We start from the raw sequence: 20189 nt of genomic DNA, 5'->3' as shown, positions 1-20189 counted from the left end.
GAACCCAAACACCTCGAAGATGTGACAAGAACCAGAGAGAGATTTTTGTCGCTATCATCGCCTGGTGGGACATCCAACGAAGAATTGTTATACGATAAAATGTATAATACAACGAATGATAGACCGGGGTGAAATAGTAATTGGAAAAGAAAAAGAAAAGGGTACAATGGCGACAGTAAATATGCTCACGATTCGGGAAAAGGCCCGAGAAATGAAGGAGAACGAGGACAGTAAGACGAAATGGAAGGTAGCAGTAATTACGCTGCGATCGGGAAAGAAGATAACAAGCCCTATGAAGCAGAAAACAGGAGTTATAAGAAGAGAAGCTGTTGAAAGACAGAACGATGATAATAAAAAAAAGAGAGGGATGAGGCAACAAAAGTAAGCTACGATGTGGTAAATCATTTAAAGGGCATACCGGCGCGATTACGCATATATGACGTGCTTAAGTTGTTAGGAGGATTTCGGCAGAACTTGGTTCAAGCATTGTCCGATCATGATATCAGAGAGACATTGCTAGTAGAGACGAAACACGAAGAGTACAAAGAGCAAGAAGAATGCCTGCCAATCATTTCCTTCTCCGATGATGATCTGATCTGCGATGCGGAGCATAACAAGCCACTAACGATAGAAGGTCATATTCGTGGAAAGAATGTTAAGCGGATTATGGTAGATAATGGGTCTGCGGTGAACCCCTTACCACTCTCGATGTTGAGTAAACTGGGTTATCGTCATTCTGATCTACGCCCTAGTGGAATGATGATACAGGGCTTCAATCAAGATGGGCAACGTGCACTCGGTAAAATTACAGTGACATTGGAGATAGGAGAGATGACTACTGATGTCATATGCCACATTATAAATGCGGTGATGACATACAATCTTCTCCTAGGAAGGCCATGGATACATCAGTATAACATTGTACCCTCTACTCTATATCAATGCTTTAAATAATGTAAAAGTGGGATACAGTATAAACTAATGGCCGATGCGACTTCTTTTTAGACGCTAGTTATTATAAAGGGTTTGCTAAAGAAGAAAAGAAGAATGATGAAAGGAAAGTCCTAAAGGACATTTAAGTAAAGGTGATGAAAGAAGAAACAGAAAAGGCAGAATCATCCAGGGTTGCAGAAGCAAAGAAGAAATTCTATTTTGTATCGAAACATTTGAGACAACCGGGGCAACCGCCACTAACCCTGTTATCACCGGAACAATTGAAAATTTTACAGTCCAATTACATAGTGTCATTGTCATATGTTGAAAGAAATAAACCATTTTCGGCCACTCCAGGAAGATTTCAGGTCAGGGCTAGTGCGAAATATCCAGAACCAATAGAATTTTACGCCTTGGTGGAAGCAAAAACAGGTAAAGAGGCGAAGAATAATGTGTACCACAGTAGGCTGACACCGCAAGATCTTAAAAAATATAGCCCAGTAAGAAAGAAAATCATAAGAAACATGGATTTTTATTATGAAGAACCCACCGACCTGAATTATGGGAGAGGAATTCAAATTCTTATTGGGGTTGGTCAAGAAAAGTGAGGAAAATTTCAAGGATTGGGGGCAGAGTCATTGGTGAACACGATTACTACTGAGCATTTATCGGAAGAAGATCCTAAAATAATCGAGTATCCTGACATGGCTCCAAAGCAAATAGAAGACAGGGGGTAGCCAACGATAGACAGTTTGCAAGAAGTAAACTTGGGCACGGAGGAGGAACCAAGGAATACATTCGTTACCGTCGGTCTTTCCGAACAGGAGGCTGAGAGATACGTCCAGCTTCTCAAAGAAAATAGAGACATCTTTGCCTAGACATATGCAGAGATGCCAGGTTTGGAACCTTTCATAGCAATGCACCGATTAAATATTTCTAAGTAGAAAAAGCCAGTTAAACAAGCACAAAGGCGATTGCATCCGGACTTAATTCCCCTAATAGAAGAAGAAGTGAACAAGCTGATAAAAGTCAGGTTCAAGTATCCCAAATGGATATCGAACATTGTCCAAGTGAAAAAGAAAAATGGACAAGTTAGGGTATGTGTTGATTTTCGAGATTTGAACGAAGCCTGTCCGAAAGTTGATTTTTCTCTTTCGATAACTAAATTATTGATTGATAGTATGACTCTGTATGCTATCATGTCCTTCACAGACGGTTACGCAGGTTATAACCAAATTAGGATAGCACCGGAAGATGAAGAAGCAACAGCGTTTAGAACTTCATTGGGGATTTATTGTTATAAAGTTCTGCCATTTGGTCTCAAAAATGTCGGGGCAACATATCAAAGGGAAATGCAGAATATTTTGCAAGACATAATGCACAAACATGTTGAGTGTTATGTCGATGACTTGGTAGTCATGTCGTGAGATCATCAAGACCATCGCAAACATTTGGCATCGGTTTTCCATCGACTCAGAAAGAAACAGCTGAAGATGAATCCAGCTAAATGCGCATTTGGGGTGTCTTCAGGTAAATTTCTCAGTTTTGTTATTCGACATAGGGGCATTGAGATTGATCCAGGGAAAGTTAAAGCCATTCAAATATGCCGCCACCAAAGACATTAAAAGAATTGAAAAGTTTGCAAGGAAAGCTGGCGTACATTCATCGTTTCATTTCAAATCTGGCAGGGAGATGTCAGCCATTTTCCCTTTTGATGAAAAAGGCACAAAATTTATATGGGACCATGCCTGTCAGAACACGTTTGATGCCATAAAGGAATTGCTAAAACAGCCGCCGGTACTGACAGCTCCGATAAAAGGGAAGCCGCTTATTTTGTATATATCTGCTGTTGAGAATTCTTTAGGAGCTTTGTTGGCACAGGTGAATGCATCTGGGAAAGAAACTGCTCTTTATTATTTAAGCAGAACTCTGATGGGTGCGGAATGCAACTACTCTCCAATCGAAAAAGAATGTATGGCGCTGATATTCATGATACAGAAATTAAGACATTATTGTCTCGCTCATGACATAACTTTGATATCAAGTGCAGATCCGATAAAGTTTTTGATGATAAGACCGATGTTATCTGGGAGATTGGCCAAATGGATGTTGTTGCTTTCGGAATCCACTATTACGTATGAGCTAGCAAAAGCGGTAAAAGGGCAAGCAGTGGCGGAGTTCCTTGCAACGCACCCCGTAGCAGAATGTGAGACTATCAATGATGAGTTTCCCGATGAACAGGTTATGTTGACCGAGTCGCAAAGCCCATGGCAAATGTATTTTGACGGTACTTCTTGAGCGTTAGGAGTGGGGGCAGGAGTGATATTCATTACTCCTCAAGGTGACTTGTTACCTTACTCCTTCACATTGGAAACTACATGCACAAACAATGAGGCTGAATACAGAGCCCTCATCATCGGAATAGAAATGGCTGGAGAAATGAAGATAAAAATGCTGCCATAAATTGATCATAAATCAATTAACAACTAAATTCGAGATAAGAAAGTAAGAGTTTTTGTCATACTGCCAAAAAGCACAGCAGTTGCTAGAATAGTTCTGTCATGTCGAAATCAAGCACATATAGCGGTCTGAAAATGCAAGAGCAGATGCTTTAACCAGCTTAGCAGCGGCTTTGTCCTGCCCAAATCGAAGCCCTCTTCAAGTAACTATAGAAGAAAGGAGATTTTTACCATCTTCAGAGGTCATCGAGGAAATGTTGAAACATTTCCTATATCGTGTTTAGAGGTAACAACAGATGATTGGCATCAGCCTTTCATAGATTATCTCAAATATGATATCTTGTCAAAAGATCCAATGCAGAGATAGCAAATCAAGCAGAGGTCGAGCAGATTCATCATATGTAGCGATGTTTTGTATAGAAAATCTTACAATGGAATGCTGTTACATTGTTTAGACGAACAAGAAGCAGGCCAAATGTTGCGAGAGGCACACTCTGGAGAATGTGGGGCACATCAAGCTGGTCGAAATTTATTCCATTGAATACATCGAATGGGATATTATTGGCCTACCATGTTCAAAGATGTGATAGATTATGCGAAGCGGTGTCATGAATGTCAGATTCATAGAGATGTTATACACATTCCTCAAGAAGACCTGCATCAGTCAGTTGCCTCTTGGCCCTTCTCTGCATGGGGACTTAACGTCATTGGTCCTATAAATCTACCTTCATACAAAGGAAAGTAGTATATCTTGGTAGCGACAGATTATTTCTCCAAGTGGACAGAAGCAGTTGCATTACGTGGTGTTAAAGAGAAAGATGTGGTTAATTTCATCCAACACGCAATAATATACCACCATGGTACTCCGAAGAAAATTGTTACAGATAATGGCACTCCTTTCAAAAAACAGAGGCATGGAGAAGTTATGTCAAAAATTCAGCATTCTTCATTCATTTTCAACACCTTACTATCTGTCGGCCAATGGATTAGCAGAGGCATTTAATAAAATGATAGTCAGGATACTGAAGAAAACAGTGACAGGAAACAAACGTGATTGGGATGAAAGGTTACAAGAAGCATTGTGGGCATACAGACTCCTCATCGGACAGCAACAAGAGCAACACCGTATTCGCTGGTCAATGGTATAGAAGCAGTGATCCCAATTGAAATACCAGTACCAAAAAATTGGGCAAAGGCTACGGATAAAATCTGTAGCCATAGACCTATGGCTACGGTTTTAGTCCGTAGCACGACCATAGTCGTAGGTGCCAAAACAATAGGTCTTGAACCTATAAGTACGGATTTAATTTGTAGTCATAGATTACAATAGCTACAAATATAATTCGTAGCAATTATTTTTATAGCGAAAAGTACATACAACTACGGATATTATTTGTAGCTAAAAGTAGTGCCGGATCCGTAGCAATATGCCGAATTAATAACGACTATGGTTGTCAGATTACCAGCTACAGTCAATATCCATAGCTATTTTCAACATTTAAAAAATTATTATAATCATTTGTTCATTCAATTATCACCTGCATAATCATTCATTCATTTAATTACAATCAATTACAATCAATTACAATCCTTCATTCATTCAATTACAATCAATTATAATCCTTCATTCAATCAATAACAATTATAATAATGTTAAAAATACAAATCTTGGTGATTCTGTGTGCACTCGCATATGGCTAGGTACATCCTTCATCCTGGCCTTTGGCTTCATTAGAGAAATTTGCTCGACTTCACCCTAAAATTTCCATTATAAAGAATTGAAAGAGAAAATAGATTTTGACAGTATGGTATTTTTTTCACAAGTAAATAGGCCTTTTTCAGCCATCAGCCCATCACCTACCTGAAGAATTAGAAACCGATTGTTGTCCAAGTCCACTCCTTTTCCTTTCAATTTCTTAGTGACCTCTGTAAAATTACTTCCACGGTCATTGATGTAGTACTTTGAAGAGTTGTCTCGAAATGCAACTCTAGTAATGACAAAGTCACTTCCTGCAATGACTTCATATGTTCCATCATCTTACAAATAGTCATGACATTCATAAATCGAAATTACTATTGGGGAAAAAAAAAGACAGTGAAAGAAGTGCATCATGAATGACCTTTTTTTTTTCTTAATGAATTAATTAAAACTCAAAGAGGAATGAAATTGACACAAAAGGAATGGTCTCACCATATCAATTATCTCCTGAAAGGAAACAGAAATGCCTGCACTGTCCAAGTTTTGGTGATTGGTGATTGGTAAAACACAAAAGCTGTGACCTGAAGGAAAAAATAAAAAAGAAATACATATTTCAGCTTGAACCCTATGAGGAAACAAATGTTACTATTTTCATTCATGATTTTCATACCTTGCTCCACTAAAAAACTTCACCATCATCAAACTCGAGAGTTACTAGACCAACAGGATCAAGCTGGATTGAACGACCCCAAAATTTGCTTTTCAGATTACCGTCTCCCCAAAAATTTCATCCTCCACATTCACAGTGGCATGCAACAATCATTGGATGATGACTGACCTGTGTCAAAGTAAAATATCAAGTTACCTCCTTAACTCAAACCAAGTCAACAATGTGAAGTCTTATCAGATTCTAAAACTCATCAAACTAATCCATTATACAGGTTTCTGAGCACTAGATAAACCAACAATGTCGACCCTAATTAGATTCCCACATATAAATGGAGCTTACCTGCTTAGCTCGTTTCCCAAATACAAAGAGCATTACATCTATGACGTTGCTTTTACCACTTCCATTCAGACCCACTACCACTGGAAAACTCTGCAGATAACAGGAAATTCAAATGAGACAATAAACACATGAGTCAAGATGTAGTGCACAAAGCAAAATTGTGTGAAATTCACACTCAAGTAACCAGAAAGGGACCAGATCTAGTTCCAAATTAGAATTTTCATTTTAGAATTGAAGAGAACTGACCTATGTAGAAGAGAGAAGCTCTAAAAGAATATCAAAACTAGTGGTTCTTTCCAAAACAATGCACACATGAGATTAGTTAAATTCTATTTTTTCTGTTTTGTTTAAGAGTTCATTCTATTAGAGCTCATCTTGGAAAGAACCACTAGTTTTGATATTCTATTTCATACAACATACATGAAATAGAATTTAGCTAATCAGGGACTTTCAACACTACAAGAAAAGGGAGCTTTAGCCTCGGTTCAAAACTGTGGCTAAAAAGGTTAAACCCCTGTGGCTAAAGGCTTTAGCCTCAGTTTTAGCAACCGAGGCTAAAATGACTTTTATAACCTCGGTTCTTCAAGTGAGGCTAAAAGAATCTTTTTAGCTTTAGTTTTCTCGAAATAAGGCTAAATTAGAATTTTAGCCTCCATTGTTTCCAATTGAGACTAAATCCAAATTTAGCCTCAGTTGTCTCCAACTGAAGCTAAAACTATTTTTAACCTCAGTTCTCAACAACCACGGCTAAAGCCTTTAGCCACGGGAGTTGCAGTCTCAATTTATGTAACTGAGGCAAAACCGAGACTAAAGATGGATTTAGCCTCTTTTGGCATCAACCGAGGCTAAATTCAGTTTTTGGCCTCATTTCTCCATCATCCAAAGCTAACAATATCATAATCAACAAATGATTGAACCTGTGCATATTTCACCCATTTAACATTCATCAAGACAATAATTCTGCACAATATCAACAAAACAATTAATGGTCTATTTATTTTTTTCAAAACAAAATACAAATGCACATGAACTGCCACATAGCCTTCCACATGAACTGTTTCAGTAAGGTCCCCTTCTGGACCGATTGGATGTCTTCCTTTCCTGGCCACATCTCTTGGCATTCATTTGAAGTCAACAATCTGGCCTTAAAATCAGCACTTAGCCCCTTCAATTTCAAAGTGCATAATCAATTGCATGCTAAGAAGGCATTCTATGTTGAACCTGCTGCTTTAATATTGCAGTCTTCATGTGGATGTGAAATAGATCATAGATCATAGAGCATGTGCTCACTCTTAAACATGAAATTTATGAAAAATTTCTAGATAGTCAGAGAAGATAAGAAGAAAGAACAAGAACAAGAAGAAAACAAGATATGAGTTGTACAAGATTTAAAAATTAAAAAAAATTAAAAAAAAAACAGGCACTTGAGAAACATGCGACTACTGTGCTAATAATCAATAAGAAGAAGAAAACAGGTTCGAATTTGAACTTAATTGCAAAACAAAGAAGCTACTGTACAAACCAAGTTCTGAAACATATGCACAAGAAACATGGAAGCTAGTCCATGTGGAATCAATAGAAATAAAATCATAAATCAGTAAGGAAAAATATCAATCAAGTCACATACAACATGATACTTCCACGCAGAATCAAAAGAAAATCACATACAAATCATATCAGATACTTATCTTTCATTTCTAAATTTCTCAAATCCCACAAAGACAGTCATATCTCAATTTCTAGATATTTCACGTGAAATTAATAGTGATGCAAATAAAAGAAGAAAAATCTTCATCAATCGATCCAAAAATTCTCAAATTCTATTCTAATTGATCGAACCAAAAAAGATGCGAATTACCTCAAACAGATGTAAAGATTGCCTGAACATTGAATTTCTAGGGTTCTTTTTGTCGCTGAAACTTGAATGTCTGCCTAATATTTTCGGAAATCATCTGAAATATGTTGAAAAGCTCAAACCAGAAAAGGAAAATGGCAATCTCAGTTACGGATGCATATGAACAAAATCGATAGCAATGTGATAAGAAGAAGACAGAGAAAGGAAGGAGACAGCACGAATTCTCAGTCTTTGAACCAGAAACAGCATGTTCTCAGAAACAAGAAAGGCAGTTCAATACCTCATCAAAGGCAACACCAATCATTTGAAGTCCAACAGGAAGGCCGGCGGGTCCACCTTCAATCAATCCACATGACAGCACCAGTGCAGGCAGTCCAACCAAGTTAACATCCACCTGCACCAATAATAATATCACTTGGTTTTATTTTATTTTATTGACGGAATCATTAAGGAAAAAAAAAGCGCAGAGGAAGGTGACGCTATTGTCACTTCACAGCGAACAAGATACAAAACAAAACAAAAGACAAACATACACAAAGCAAATGCATCCTGAACTGAAACACAACCAGTGGCCCAGAAATTCAGCCAGTCACCCAAGAAATTCAACCAACGGCCCAAGTAACCAATAGGGAGCAATACTAGCTGCAGCCCCTTCCTCTATTCAATTTCTCATGTGAATTTAACTGACACAATTACCCTTCATACAAACAAAATTCTCCCTCCAAAAATAATTCTTCCTCCATATGGTTACCTTTTCTGGAGGGACCCTTATACAAAAGACTTCCCAAAGAACTCTCACACGTGTTGCATGCGAGGCCCATCCTGTATAGAATAGTCTTTCCCATGGAATTCTGCTGATGGAACAAGCTTTTGAAACATAACCCCAACAAATTCAACTAAGTAAGACCATTTATCTACAAGTAACGGTTCATAGGAAAAAGGAAAACTGACAATTTATAACTACAAAAGACAGAAAGGCAGTGATTTACTTACAAGAATCCAATAGCAATTTGGTTCTCATAGTTCAAACCATCAGAAATTCCTAGATCTCCAAGGCGATCACCAAGAAGTAACACATTAGTTCTCTTCTTCACTGAGGCATTGCCATCATTTGGCTCGTCAGTATCTCCTAATTGGTGATGAAGTGTTGCAGCCATATCAAGAGCATGCTCAAAATATGAACAGAGGAAAGAAACTGCAATACTAATATAATATACCGACCAGGACCAGCACTGTTTCCTCCAATAGCAGACATAACATAGCTAAAAAATGTTGCAATTGTCTGTTACAAAACCAAAAGAAGAAAATGAATAGTTAGAGCATTTTAAAAACTTGGACTAGTTGTTGAAAGTTTGCTGATATCAGAATTCAACATAATAACCAACTACAAGCCACTAGCTAATGGAGTTCATTAGCAAACAAATCATGAAGCAAAAAAGCATGGCCCACCCTTTGCCAATTTGCAACCCTCATTTCAAGACAGCACTTCGGATTCTTTCGCATGTCAAACACATAAATACACATAAATACGACTTGACCTGAAAAAGAAAGGACCAACTATTCAATGATGGTGAACTACAAAAAACAAAAGGATCACAAAACCCATGATGGTGAACTACAAAAAACAAAAGGATCACAAAACCCATGATGGATAATTAAAGGATTGTTGAATGAATTTTAGGGCCTGTTTGGATACCGCCAAATAAGTTACTTTTTTCTACTTACAACAGTAGATAAGTAACTTATTTGAGATAAGTAAGTTTAGTTTAAGATCAATTATAAGTAACTTTTTTACTTAAAGTTACTTAAGATCAATTATATGTTTGCATAATCTGCCTATCCAATCTTGTTGTGAATTTGTGATTTTCCTGCTAAACAGCAGCTTGATCCAAACTTTCATGGACCCCAAGAAGTTTTTTATGGTGGGAATTCAATCCCTACTTGTGTGGCAAAACAGATGAACAATGTGTATATACAACATATACATCAAGGTGGGTCCCACAGTTAAGGCCTCACCCACTAAGCTGTTAACCCTGCACTCAAACCAAGAAAGCATCTCATATCTAATTCCTATCAGCATCATTCACACAAAAATGGCACAAGACAGTTGAAAACTTAAAGCTAATCGACACCTGTAAATCCCCTACAACTCTATACTAAAATCCCCACAATGACTGCAGCGACTTTAAGTGCAAAACCCAACTGCCCCTCAAATATCTACAAGTAGTGTCAAACACGATTAGCTCTGTAGCAAACATCAAGATACCAGAAACAAGAACAAAACTGTTTTACCTGTCTCCTTCCTTTTCCAGCATTAAAAAAAAAAAATGATTTCTCATTGTAACTCAAATAACCAAGGACTTATAGAACATGCCATGTAAGTGAATGCCAAAGTTGGAAATTTCTATCACTTGAATGTATTACCTAACCAATCGCTTCCTTTGACAGTGTCATACATATGCCACCTCAATCATCTTCAGTCATATTTCCTAAGGCTGCATATATACCTCCCTGCAAAGAATCTACTAGCACAAATTAGCATGCATTCCCATCAAGATCTAGAGTAACAAAAGTTCTAAAAGTTGATATACTCTGAGGCAGCTCTCCTGAAAGAAGAAAAATACACCTAATACTAATCAACCAATCTTCAGAATAACCTAACAGAACAGAGCTGATTATTCTACAATAGAAAATGGTAACAAGAACTCATTTTCTACCAACTTCACTTGTTTAACTACATGTTTTGTTCATACTTGAAACATACGTAGCAGGAACTCATTTTCTGAGAAAAGGTACCTGTATTGAGGCTTTGATCCATCATGTACTATGCCAAAACTGTGAAAAAGGATGGTCCAAAACCGTCTCAAATGACCAAAAAGGACGGTCATGGACCGTCCTTAAAAAGGACGGTCGTGGACCGTCCTTAAAGAGGACGGTCATGGACCGTCTCTTATGAGCCTTCAAAGGATGGTCATCGACCGTCGTTTAAAAGGACGGTCATGGACTGTCCTTAAAAAGGACTGTCATAGGCCGTCTCTGATGAGCCTTCAAAGGACGGCCATGGACCGTCCTTAAAAAGGACTGTCATGGACCGTCTCTTATGCCCTTCAAAGGACGGCTATGGACCGTCCTTTAAAAGGATGGTCATGGACTATCCTTAAAAAGGACTATCATGGACCGTCTCTTATGAGCTTTCAAAGGACGGCCACAAGCTGTCCTTAAAAAGGACTGTCATGGACCATCCCTTATGAGCCTTCAAAGTACATTTTCAAATTTGAGAGGATCAATATACACCTGTTACAATATATTTCATTGTATTCTTCCTGATATACACCTGTTATATATATATATATATATATATATATATATATATATATCATCATATTCACATTCAAATCCATCTAAATCCAAACTACGTAAATCCAACATAAACTACATTCATCCAAACATAAACTACATCCATCCAAACACAAACAATCTTATCCACATTACATTCATCCACGTATAAATACATATAAGTTTAACATTATAAATAAAAAAAGGAAAAAAATCAGCAACAATTTTCTTTTTGTGTCTTTCATCTGAAAAAAAAATATTAAACCAACAAAACATTATAATTCAGAATCATGAAGAATTGCATAAACTTCTTCCAAAAAAGTGGGCACTTTTTTAAAATAAAACTAATCATTAAAATAAAACTAATGCAAGCAAATAATGCAAAAAAGTGTTTCAATTCAAGTTAATAGAAACAACAACAAAAATTAAAGCTCTGTAAAAAGGGGCATGTGTTAAAAAGGATACGTTCTTGTTTGTTGCCATGTAATTGGGCTACAATTCAAGTTAATAGAAACAAAACAAAAATTAAAGCTTTGTAAAAAGGGGCATGTGTTAAAAGGGATACATTCTTGTTTCTTGCCATGTGATTGGGCTACATTATTACAGCAATTGGGTTTAGGTTCGGGATCGGGTTTAAGTTTGGGTTTTCAAGTTTAGGTTTAGGTTTAGGTTAGGGAGTTGAGATTAGGATTAAGTGTAGGTCTAGGTTTAAGGATTTGAGAATACATTTAGGTTGTAGGTTTAGGTTTAAGTTTAGGTTTTAGGTTTTAGGTTTTAGGTTTAGGTTTAGGTTTAGGATTAGGTTATAGGTTATAGGTTATGAGTTTAGGTTTTAGGTTATAGGTTATAAGTTTAGGTTTTAGGTTTTAGGTTAAAGGTTAAGGTTTAGGTTATAGGTTTTGGTATAGGTTATAGGTTAAGGTTTAGGTTATAGGTTTAGGTTAAGGTTTAAGTTTTAGTTATAGGTTATAGTATATAGGTTATAGCTTTAGGGAATTGAGAATAGGTTAAGGTTAAGGTTTAGGTTTAGGAAATCCGGGCAAGGTTCGGGATCGGGTTTAGGTTTGGGTTTTCAAGTTTAGGTTTAAGTTTAGGTTAGGGAGTTGAGATTAAGATTAGGTGTAGGTTTAGGTTTAAGGATTTGAGAATACATTTCGATTTTAGGTTTAAGTTTAGGTTTTAGGCTTAGGTTTAGGTTATAGGTTTAGCTTATAAGTGCATGTAATAGGTTTAGGTTTAGGTTAGGTTATAGGTTAAGGTTTAGGGAATTGAGAATAGGTTAAGGTTTAGGTTTAAGAAATCGGGATCGGGTTCGGGATTGGGTTTAGGTTTGGGTTTTCAAGTTTAGGTTTAGGTTTAGGTTAGGGAGTTAAGATTAGGATTAGGTGTATGTTTAGGTTTAAGGATTTGAGAAAAATTAGGTTTTAGGTTTAGGTTTAGGTTATAGGTTATAGGTTTAGGTTTAGGTTTAGGTTAAGGTTTAGGTTTAGGTTATAAGCTGTAGGTTTAGGGAATTGAGAATAGGTTAAGGTTTAGGTTTAGGAAATCGGGTTCGGGTTCGGGTTCGGGATTCAGTTTAGGTTTGGGTTTTCAAGTTTAGGTTTAAGTGTAGGTTAGGGAGTTGAGATTAGGATTAGGTGTAGGTTTAGGTTTAGGGATTTGAGAATACATTAAGGTTTAGGTTTAGGAAATCGGGTTCGGGTTCCGGATCGGGTTTAGGTTTGAGTTTTCAAGTTTAGGTTTAGGTTTAGGTTAGGGAGTTGAGATTAGGATTAGGTGTTGGTTTAGGTTTAGGGATTTGAGAATACATTTAGGTTTTAGGTTTATGTTTAGGTTATAGGTTATAGGTTTAGGTTAAGGCATAGGTTTAGGTTATAAGATATAGGTTTAGGGAATTGAGAATAGGTTAAGGTTTAGTTTAGGAAATCGGGTTCAAGTTCGGGATCGGGTTTAAGTTTTGGTTTTCAAGTTTAGGTTTAGGTTTAGGTTAGGGAGTTGAGATTAGGATTAGGTGTAGGTTTAGGTTTAGGGATTTGAGAATACATTTAGATTTTAGGTTTAGGTTTAGGTTATAGGTTACAGGTTTAGGTTTAGGTTAAGGTTTAGGTTTAGGCTTAGGTTTAAGTTATAAGATATAGGTTTAGGGAATTGAGAATAGGTTAAGGTTTAGGTTTAGGAAATCGGGTTCGGGTTCGGGATCGGGTTTAGGTTTGGGTTTTCAAGTTTAAGTTTAGGTTTAGGTTAGGGAGTTAAGATTAGGATTAGGTGTAGGTTTAGGTTTAGGGATTTGAGAATACATTTAGGTTTTAGGTTTAGGTTTAGGTTATAGGTTACAAGTTTAGGTTTAGGTTAAGGTTTAGGTTTAGGTTATAAGATATAGGTTTAGGGAATTGAGAATAGGTTAAGGTTTAGGTTTAGGAAATCGGGTTCATGTTCGGGATCGGGTTTAGGTTTTGGTTTTCAAGTTTAGGTTTAGGTTTAGGTTTAGGTTAGGGAGTTGAGATTAGGATTAGGTGTACGTTTATGTTTAGGGATTTGAGAATACATTTAGGTTTTACGTATAGGTTTAGGTTAAAGGTTATAGGTTTAGGTTAAGGTATAGGTTTAGGTTTCAGTTTAGGTTATAAGCAATAGGTTTAGGGAATTGAGAATAGGTTAAGGTTTAGGTTTAGGAAATTGGGTTCAGGTTCCGGATCGGGTTTAGGTTTTGGTTTTCAAGTTTAGGTTTAGGTTTAGGTTAGGGAGTTGAGATTAGGATTAGGTGTAGGTTTAGGTTTAGGGATTTGAGAATACATTTAGGTTTTAGGTTTAGGTTTAGGTTATAGGTTACAGGTTTAGGTTTAAGTTTAGGTTAAGGTTTAGGTTTAGGCTTAGGTTTAGGTTATAAGATATAGGTTTAGGGAATTGAGAATAGGTTAAGGTTTAGGTTTAGGAAATCGGGTTCGGGTTCGGGATCGGGTTTAGGCTTGGGTTTTCAAGTTTAAGTTTAGGTTTAGGTTAGGGAGTTAAGATTAGGATTAGGTGTAGGTTTAGGGATTTGAGAATACATTTAGATTTTAGGTTTAGGTTTAGGTTATAGGTTACAGGTTTAGGTTTAGGTTAAGGTTTAGGTTTAGGCTTAGGTTTAGGTTATAAGATATAGGTTTAGGGAATTGAGAATAGGTAAAGGTTTAGGTTTAGGAAATCAAGTTCATGTTCGGGATCGGGTTTAGGTTTTGGTTTTCAAGTTTAGGTTTAGGTTTAGGTTAGGGAGTTGAGATTAGGATTAGGTGTAGGTTTAGGTTTAGGGATTTGAGAATACATTTAGGTTTTAGGTTTAGGTTTAGGTTATAGGTTATAGGTTTAGGTTTAGGTTTAGGTTAAGGTATAGGTTTAGGTTTCGGTTTAGGTTATAAGAAATAGGTTTAGGGAATTGAGAATAGGTTAAGGTTTAGGTTTAGGAAATCGGGTTCAGGTTCGGGATCGGGTTTAGGTTTTGGTTTTCAAGTTTAGGTTTATGTTTAGGTTAGGGAGTTGAGATTAGGATTAGGTGTAGGTTTAGGTTTAGAGATTTGCCTTCTCTCCCTTTACATCACTTTCAAGATAGGGAAGAAGTAGAAGACATAAGAGATGCTTGGGGACCAACACTTCTATATACAGGGGACTCTTAAGAACATTCAGCCCGTTAAGGTTCCTTAGCCCTCAAGTCTCTATGCTTTTAGAATGCCCACACTTGCTAAGACCCCACCACATGAGTGTCTATGATCAGCCCATATTATGCAGGATATGATCAAATCATAAGTGGGGTTCACAAACATGCTCATTAGTTAAGATCCAACAACTTGATTCAATCTATTTAATCAAATCATTAATCTATGATAGTCCACTAAATGGACAATAGTCTTACATTCTCCTCTTGAGCCACATAGATCGTTGCTTTACTTGTAAAAATGAGTTAAGTGTTAACTGACAATAGTCTTGGTATTGATTCCCTAGTGGGGGTGGCTAACAGTGAAGTGTTAACTGACAGTGGGGTGTACTAACAAGCTATAAAAAAAATTTAAAATTTTTTTTTTTTAAAAAGAGTTTGGAAATATATTTTTTTATTCAATTTTCTCATACCATGGAGGAATTCGGGCCATTTTAGGATGCAGTCCCAAAACTCAATCAGATCCAAATCTCAAGTGAAACACACAAGATCTTGTTTTTAGCACGATATAACTTTGTGCTTAGCATCTCCAAACTTTAGTGTCAGGTTGATTTTGTCCAAGAGGTTTATATGGTGCCTAGCTTGTTGTTTGGTTTTTGGTTTAGAAACTTGACACTTACGCATGCTTTATATTAGTCGAAGCTCGAATTGTTTTAATTTTTAAATCTTGTTAATTTTGAAAAGCTTCTCCATATTTATCTTTTTCATTTGAATGTATTTCAAATTGTATTGGATGGTATCAAGGTTTTATTGATGTTAAGTTTTACCTACTTGTCTCCTCTTTTATTTAACTATGGAATGTGGGTTTTTTGTGTGTGTTTGTGTGGTTTCTTTTGCAAGAATAATACTTGATTTATATTTGATTCGAGGCAGATCTCCTTTTGTCATATGGCTATGAAGATGACTTAAAAGCCCTTATCCCACATGTTCCTCGACGCTACCAATGCCTTCTCATGTCTGCTACTTCAAGGTATGGTATCTCAATTCTTTGTGTACTGGATTTGAAAGCTCATTCCTTTTCATTCATCACTTACTGCTACCAGCTTTTAAAGTTCATATCTATGTTCTTATACTACTTTAAAAAAGTTCTTGGAATACTTTAATGGTTGTCAATGTCAATAGCCTTAAATAGTCATGTAGAAGAAATCAATTATACCTATTTACAAGTGCGGGCATGGTCCGGTGATCCAGCTTGTTGATCTGATGGACCACACCTTGGATGGAATGTGCTCCAACCAATTTTGGTTAATTTTTAACCAAGTTACTAATTAAAGTCAGCCAAGTTGGATGGAGTCGATCTGACTGGGCCAGTTTTTTAGTACACGAAGTTTTCAGGATACTGCGTTAGTTGTAGTTTATCAACTAACTTTGAAACTGTGCACAGGTTGCAAGCTGGGGTGCTTACCTATTGAAAAGAAATGTATTGGCAATGTCCTTTGCACTGAGGGACTCATACAAGGCACAAGTGCAATTTGCTTTAAAAAGAGGTGTGCCTACCAAGGTACCCCTATTACTAAACTTGTTGCCGCTGCATGCGATTGGAACTTGGAACCGTAGGGAGCAACCTAGATCTAAGTCTCTTCATAACTTTTTGTTGATTTTATGCATGTCTTCTATATTCTAGGACTTATTTGGCAATTGCTAGTTGACCTACCAGCACTAATATAATCAGATATGGTTATTCATCTGGGATTTCTTTCTGATGGATCTACTTACACTTGTTTACATCAAGAAAATCTTAGCTCTGAAAAACATCTATTAACATCCTTTTGGAACTCAAGACTGCAAAAGATATTCATAAGACACTGATGTGAGATGCTCTTCACACTGTGATTGATTGACCTCATTGGTGGAGCCTATACTTCCCTTCTTATAATTCTTCTAAAAATGTCAACAGTGACCAGATTTGGTGTTACCTATTAATACCTTTAAAGTATATGGATCTCTAATAACTTCAACTTCCAAGAAGCATTTAATTTGACAGGGTGCTATTTGCTTTAAAGTACAGGTGGATGTTGTACATTCCTGTATTGATTACTCAAGCATGACGGTTATGCGCATTCTTTCAGGTGGATGTTGCATGTGGGAGGGTTGGAGCTGCATATTTCAGATTCAAGCATCTGGTACGTCTCTTGTCAAGAATGCACATATGTAGTTCATCAAACAATACATTATGTGATATCGTGTGCATGATATCTATGTTGTAATTTTCCTCATGTATTTTGCTTAAAATCCATGTTTATGCATGATTCTCATGCATTGACATGGATTTGGGCCAAAAAAGATCGAAATGGAAAATTTGAGAAAACAGGAGAAATTTTCTTTTATAAAGTAAGTATTTGGGGCCAAGTGGTTATGTATTTGCTCCATTAAATTTGCTCGAAATTAATGGAGCAGACCCGGATGTGCGTCGGAGCTATCCGGATGAGCGGGGGTCCCTGGAAGGTGGGAACCGCTGTTATGACCATGATGAAGCTATCCATTTCCTATAGACAACATTGGAGGGGCCTGGCCATTTGGACAGGCCGTGTTCATGTATTTGCTCAAAATTAATGGAGCAGACCCGGATGTGCGTCGGAGCTATTCGGATGAGCGGCGGTCCATGGAAGGAGGGAACCGCTGTTATGACCATGATGAAGCTGTTCATTTTTTATGGACAACATTGGAAGGGCCTTGCCATTTGTGCCGGATGGCCGTGTTTATGTCTATATTTGCAGGGACCATACCCCTAACCTAAACCAAAACCTATATCTTAAATCCTAAATCCGAACACATTCTCAAATCCTATAACCTATAACCAAAACCTAAAACCTATAACTTAAACCAAAACCTATAACCTAAACCAAAACCAAAACCTATAGCCTAAACCCGAACCCATTCTCAAATCTAAAAAACCTATAACCTAAACCTAAACCTTAACCTAAACCGTTAACCTATAACCTAAATCAAAACCTATAACCTAAACCAAAACCAAAACCTATAACCTAAACCCGAACCCATTATCAAATCCCAAAACCTATAACCTAAACCGAAACCAAAACCTATAACCTAAACCCGAACCCATTCTCAAATCCCAAAACTCAAACCTAAACCTAAACATAAACCTAAAACCTAAACCTAAACCTATAACCTAAACTCAAATCCCTAAACCTAGACCTAAACGTAAACCTATAGCCTAAACTCAAATCCCTAAACCTTAACCTATAACCTAATCTAAACCTATACTTATAACCTAAAACTATTCTCAAATCCCAAAACCTATAACCTAAACCTAACATTTCCCTAAACCTATAACCTAAACGCAATTCCCTAAACCTAAACCTGCACCTAAACCTACACCTAAACCTAAACCTATATCCTAAACTCAAATCCCTAAACCTTAACCTATAACCTAACCTAAACCCATACTTATAACCTAAAATTATTCCCAAATCCCAAAACCTATAACCTAAACCTAACCTTTCCCTAAACCTATAACCTAAACTCAATGCCCTAAAGCTAAACCTACACCTAATCCTAATCTCAACTCCCTAACCTAAATCTAAACATAAACTTGAAAACCCAAACTTAAACCCAATCCCAAACCTGAACCCAATTTCCTAAACCTAAACCATAACCCATTCTCAAATCCAAAAACCTATAACCTAAACAGAAACCAAAACCAAAACTTATAACCTAAACCCGAACCCATTCTCAAATCCCAAAACCTATAACCTAAATCCTAAATCCGAGCACATTCTCAAATCCTATAACCTATAACCAAAACCTAAAACCTATAACTTAAACCAAAACCTATAACCTAAACCAAAACCAAAACCTATAGCCTAAACCCGAACCCATTCTCAAATCTAAAAAACCTATAACCTAAACCTAAACCTTAACCTAAACCGTTAACCTATAACCTAAATCAAAACCTATAACCTAAACCAAAACCAAAACCTATAACCTAAACCCGAACCCATTATCAAATCCCAAAACCTATAACCTAAACCGAAACCAAAACCTATAACCTAAACCCGAACCCATTCTCAAATCCCAAAACCCAAACCTAAACCTAAACCTAAACCTAAAACCTAAACCTAAACCTATAACCTAAACTCAAATCCCTAAACCTAGACCTAAACCTAAACCTATAGCCTAAACTCAAATCTTTAAACCTTAACTTATAACCTAACCTAAACCTATACTTATAACCTAAAACTATTCTCAAATCCCAAAACCTATAACCTAAACCTAACCATTCCCTAAACCTACAACCTAAACTCAATTCCCTAAACCTAAACCTTTAACCTAGACCTAGACCTAAACCTAAACCTACAGCCTAAACTCAAATCCATAAACCTTAACCTATAACCTAACCTAAACCCATACTTATAACCTAAAACTATTCCCAAATCCCAAAACCTATAACCTAAACCTAACCTTTCCCTAAACCTATAAGCTAAACTCAATTCCCTAAAGCTAAACCTACACCTAATCCTAACCTCAACTCCCTAACCTAAACCTAAACATAAACTTGAAAACCCAAACTTAAACCCAATCCCAAACCTGAACCCGAATTCCTAAACCAAAATCATAACCCATTCTCAAATCCAAAAACCTATAACCTAAACCTAAACCAAAACCAAAACCAAAACTTATAACCTAAACCCGAACCCATTCTCAAATCCCAAAACCTATAACCTAAACCAAAACCAAAACCTATAACCTAAACCCGAACCCATTCTCAAATCCCAAAACCTATAATCTAAACCTATAACCTATAACCAAAACCTATAACCTAAACCCAAACCCATTCTCAAATCCCAAAACCTATAACTTAAACCTAAACCTCAACCTAAACCTATAACCTATAACCTAAATCAAAACTAAAACCTAAACCTAAACCTATAACCTTTAACATAAATCAAAACCTATTACCTTTCCCTAAATCTTAACCAAAACCTATAACCTATAACCTATAACCTAAATCAAAACCAAAACCAAAACCTAAAATCTAAACCTATAACCTATAACCTAAATCAAAACATATAACCAAAACCAAAACCTATAACCTAAACCCGAACACAGTCTAAAATCCTATAACCTATAACCTAAACCTAAACCTAAAACCTAAACCAAAACCTATAACCTAAACCAAAACCAAAACCTATAGCCTAAACCCGAACCCATTCTCAAATTCAAAAAACCTATAACCTAAACTAAACCTT

General features: G+C 36.7%; 1 protein-coding gene across 7 annotated transcripts in view; it reads right to left on the bottom strand.

The window, feature by feature from the left end:
- Nucleotides 1-7509: 7509 nt before the first annotated feature.
- The window catches only part of LOC131231088 (uncharacterized), a 68967-nt gene continuing 56287 nt past the window's right edge, over nt 7510-20189 (bottom strand). For 5 of the 7 annotated variants that reach the window (XR_009164199.1, XR_009164201.1, XR_009164196.1 and 2 more), the window contains 4 exons: nt 9405-9493; nt 8949-9237; nt 8236-8349; nt 7510-8070 (listed from right to left, as the gene is read on the bottom strand). Coding sequence is in view for 1 of the 7 variants with exons in the window: in XM_058227182.1 (XP_058083165.1) it covers nt 8648-8822; nt 8949-9112 (339 nt within the window). In the remaining 6 variants the exon portion in view is untranslated. The other 2 variants (XR_009164197.1, XM_058227182.1) reach the window with 2 other exon arrangements.

Source organism: Magnolia sinica, chromosome 17, assembly GCF_029962835.1.
Source record: "Magnolia sinica isolate HGM2019 chromosome 17, MsV1, whole genome shotgun sequence".
NCBI lineage: Eukaryota > Viridiplantae > Streptophyta > Magnoliopsida > Magnoliales > Magnoliaceae > Magnolia > Magnolia sinica.
This window is presented reverse-complemented; position numbering and strand designations above follow the sequence as displayed.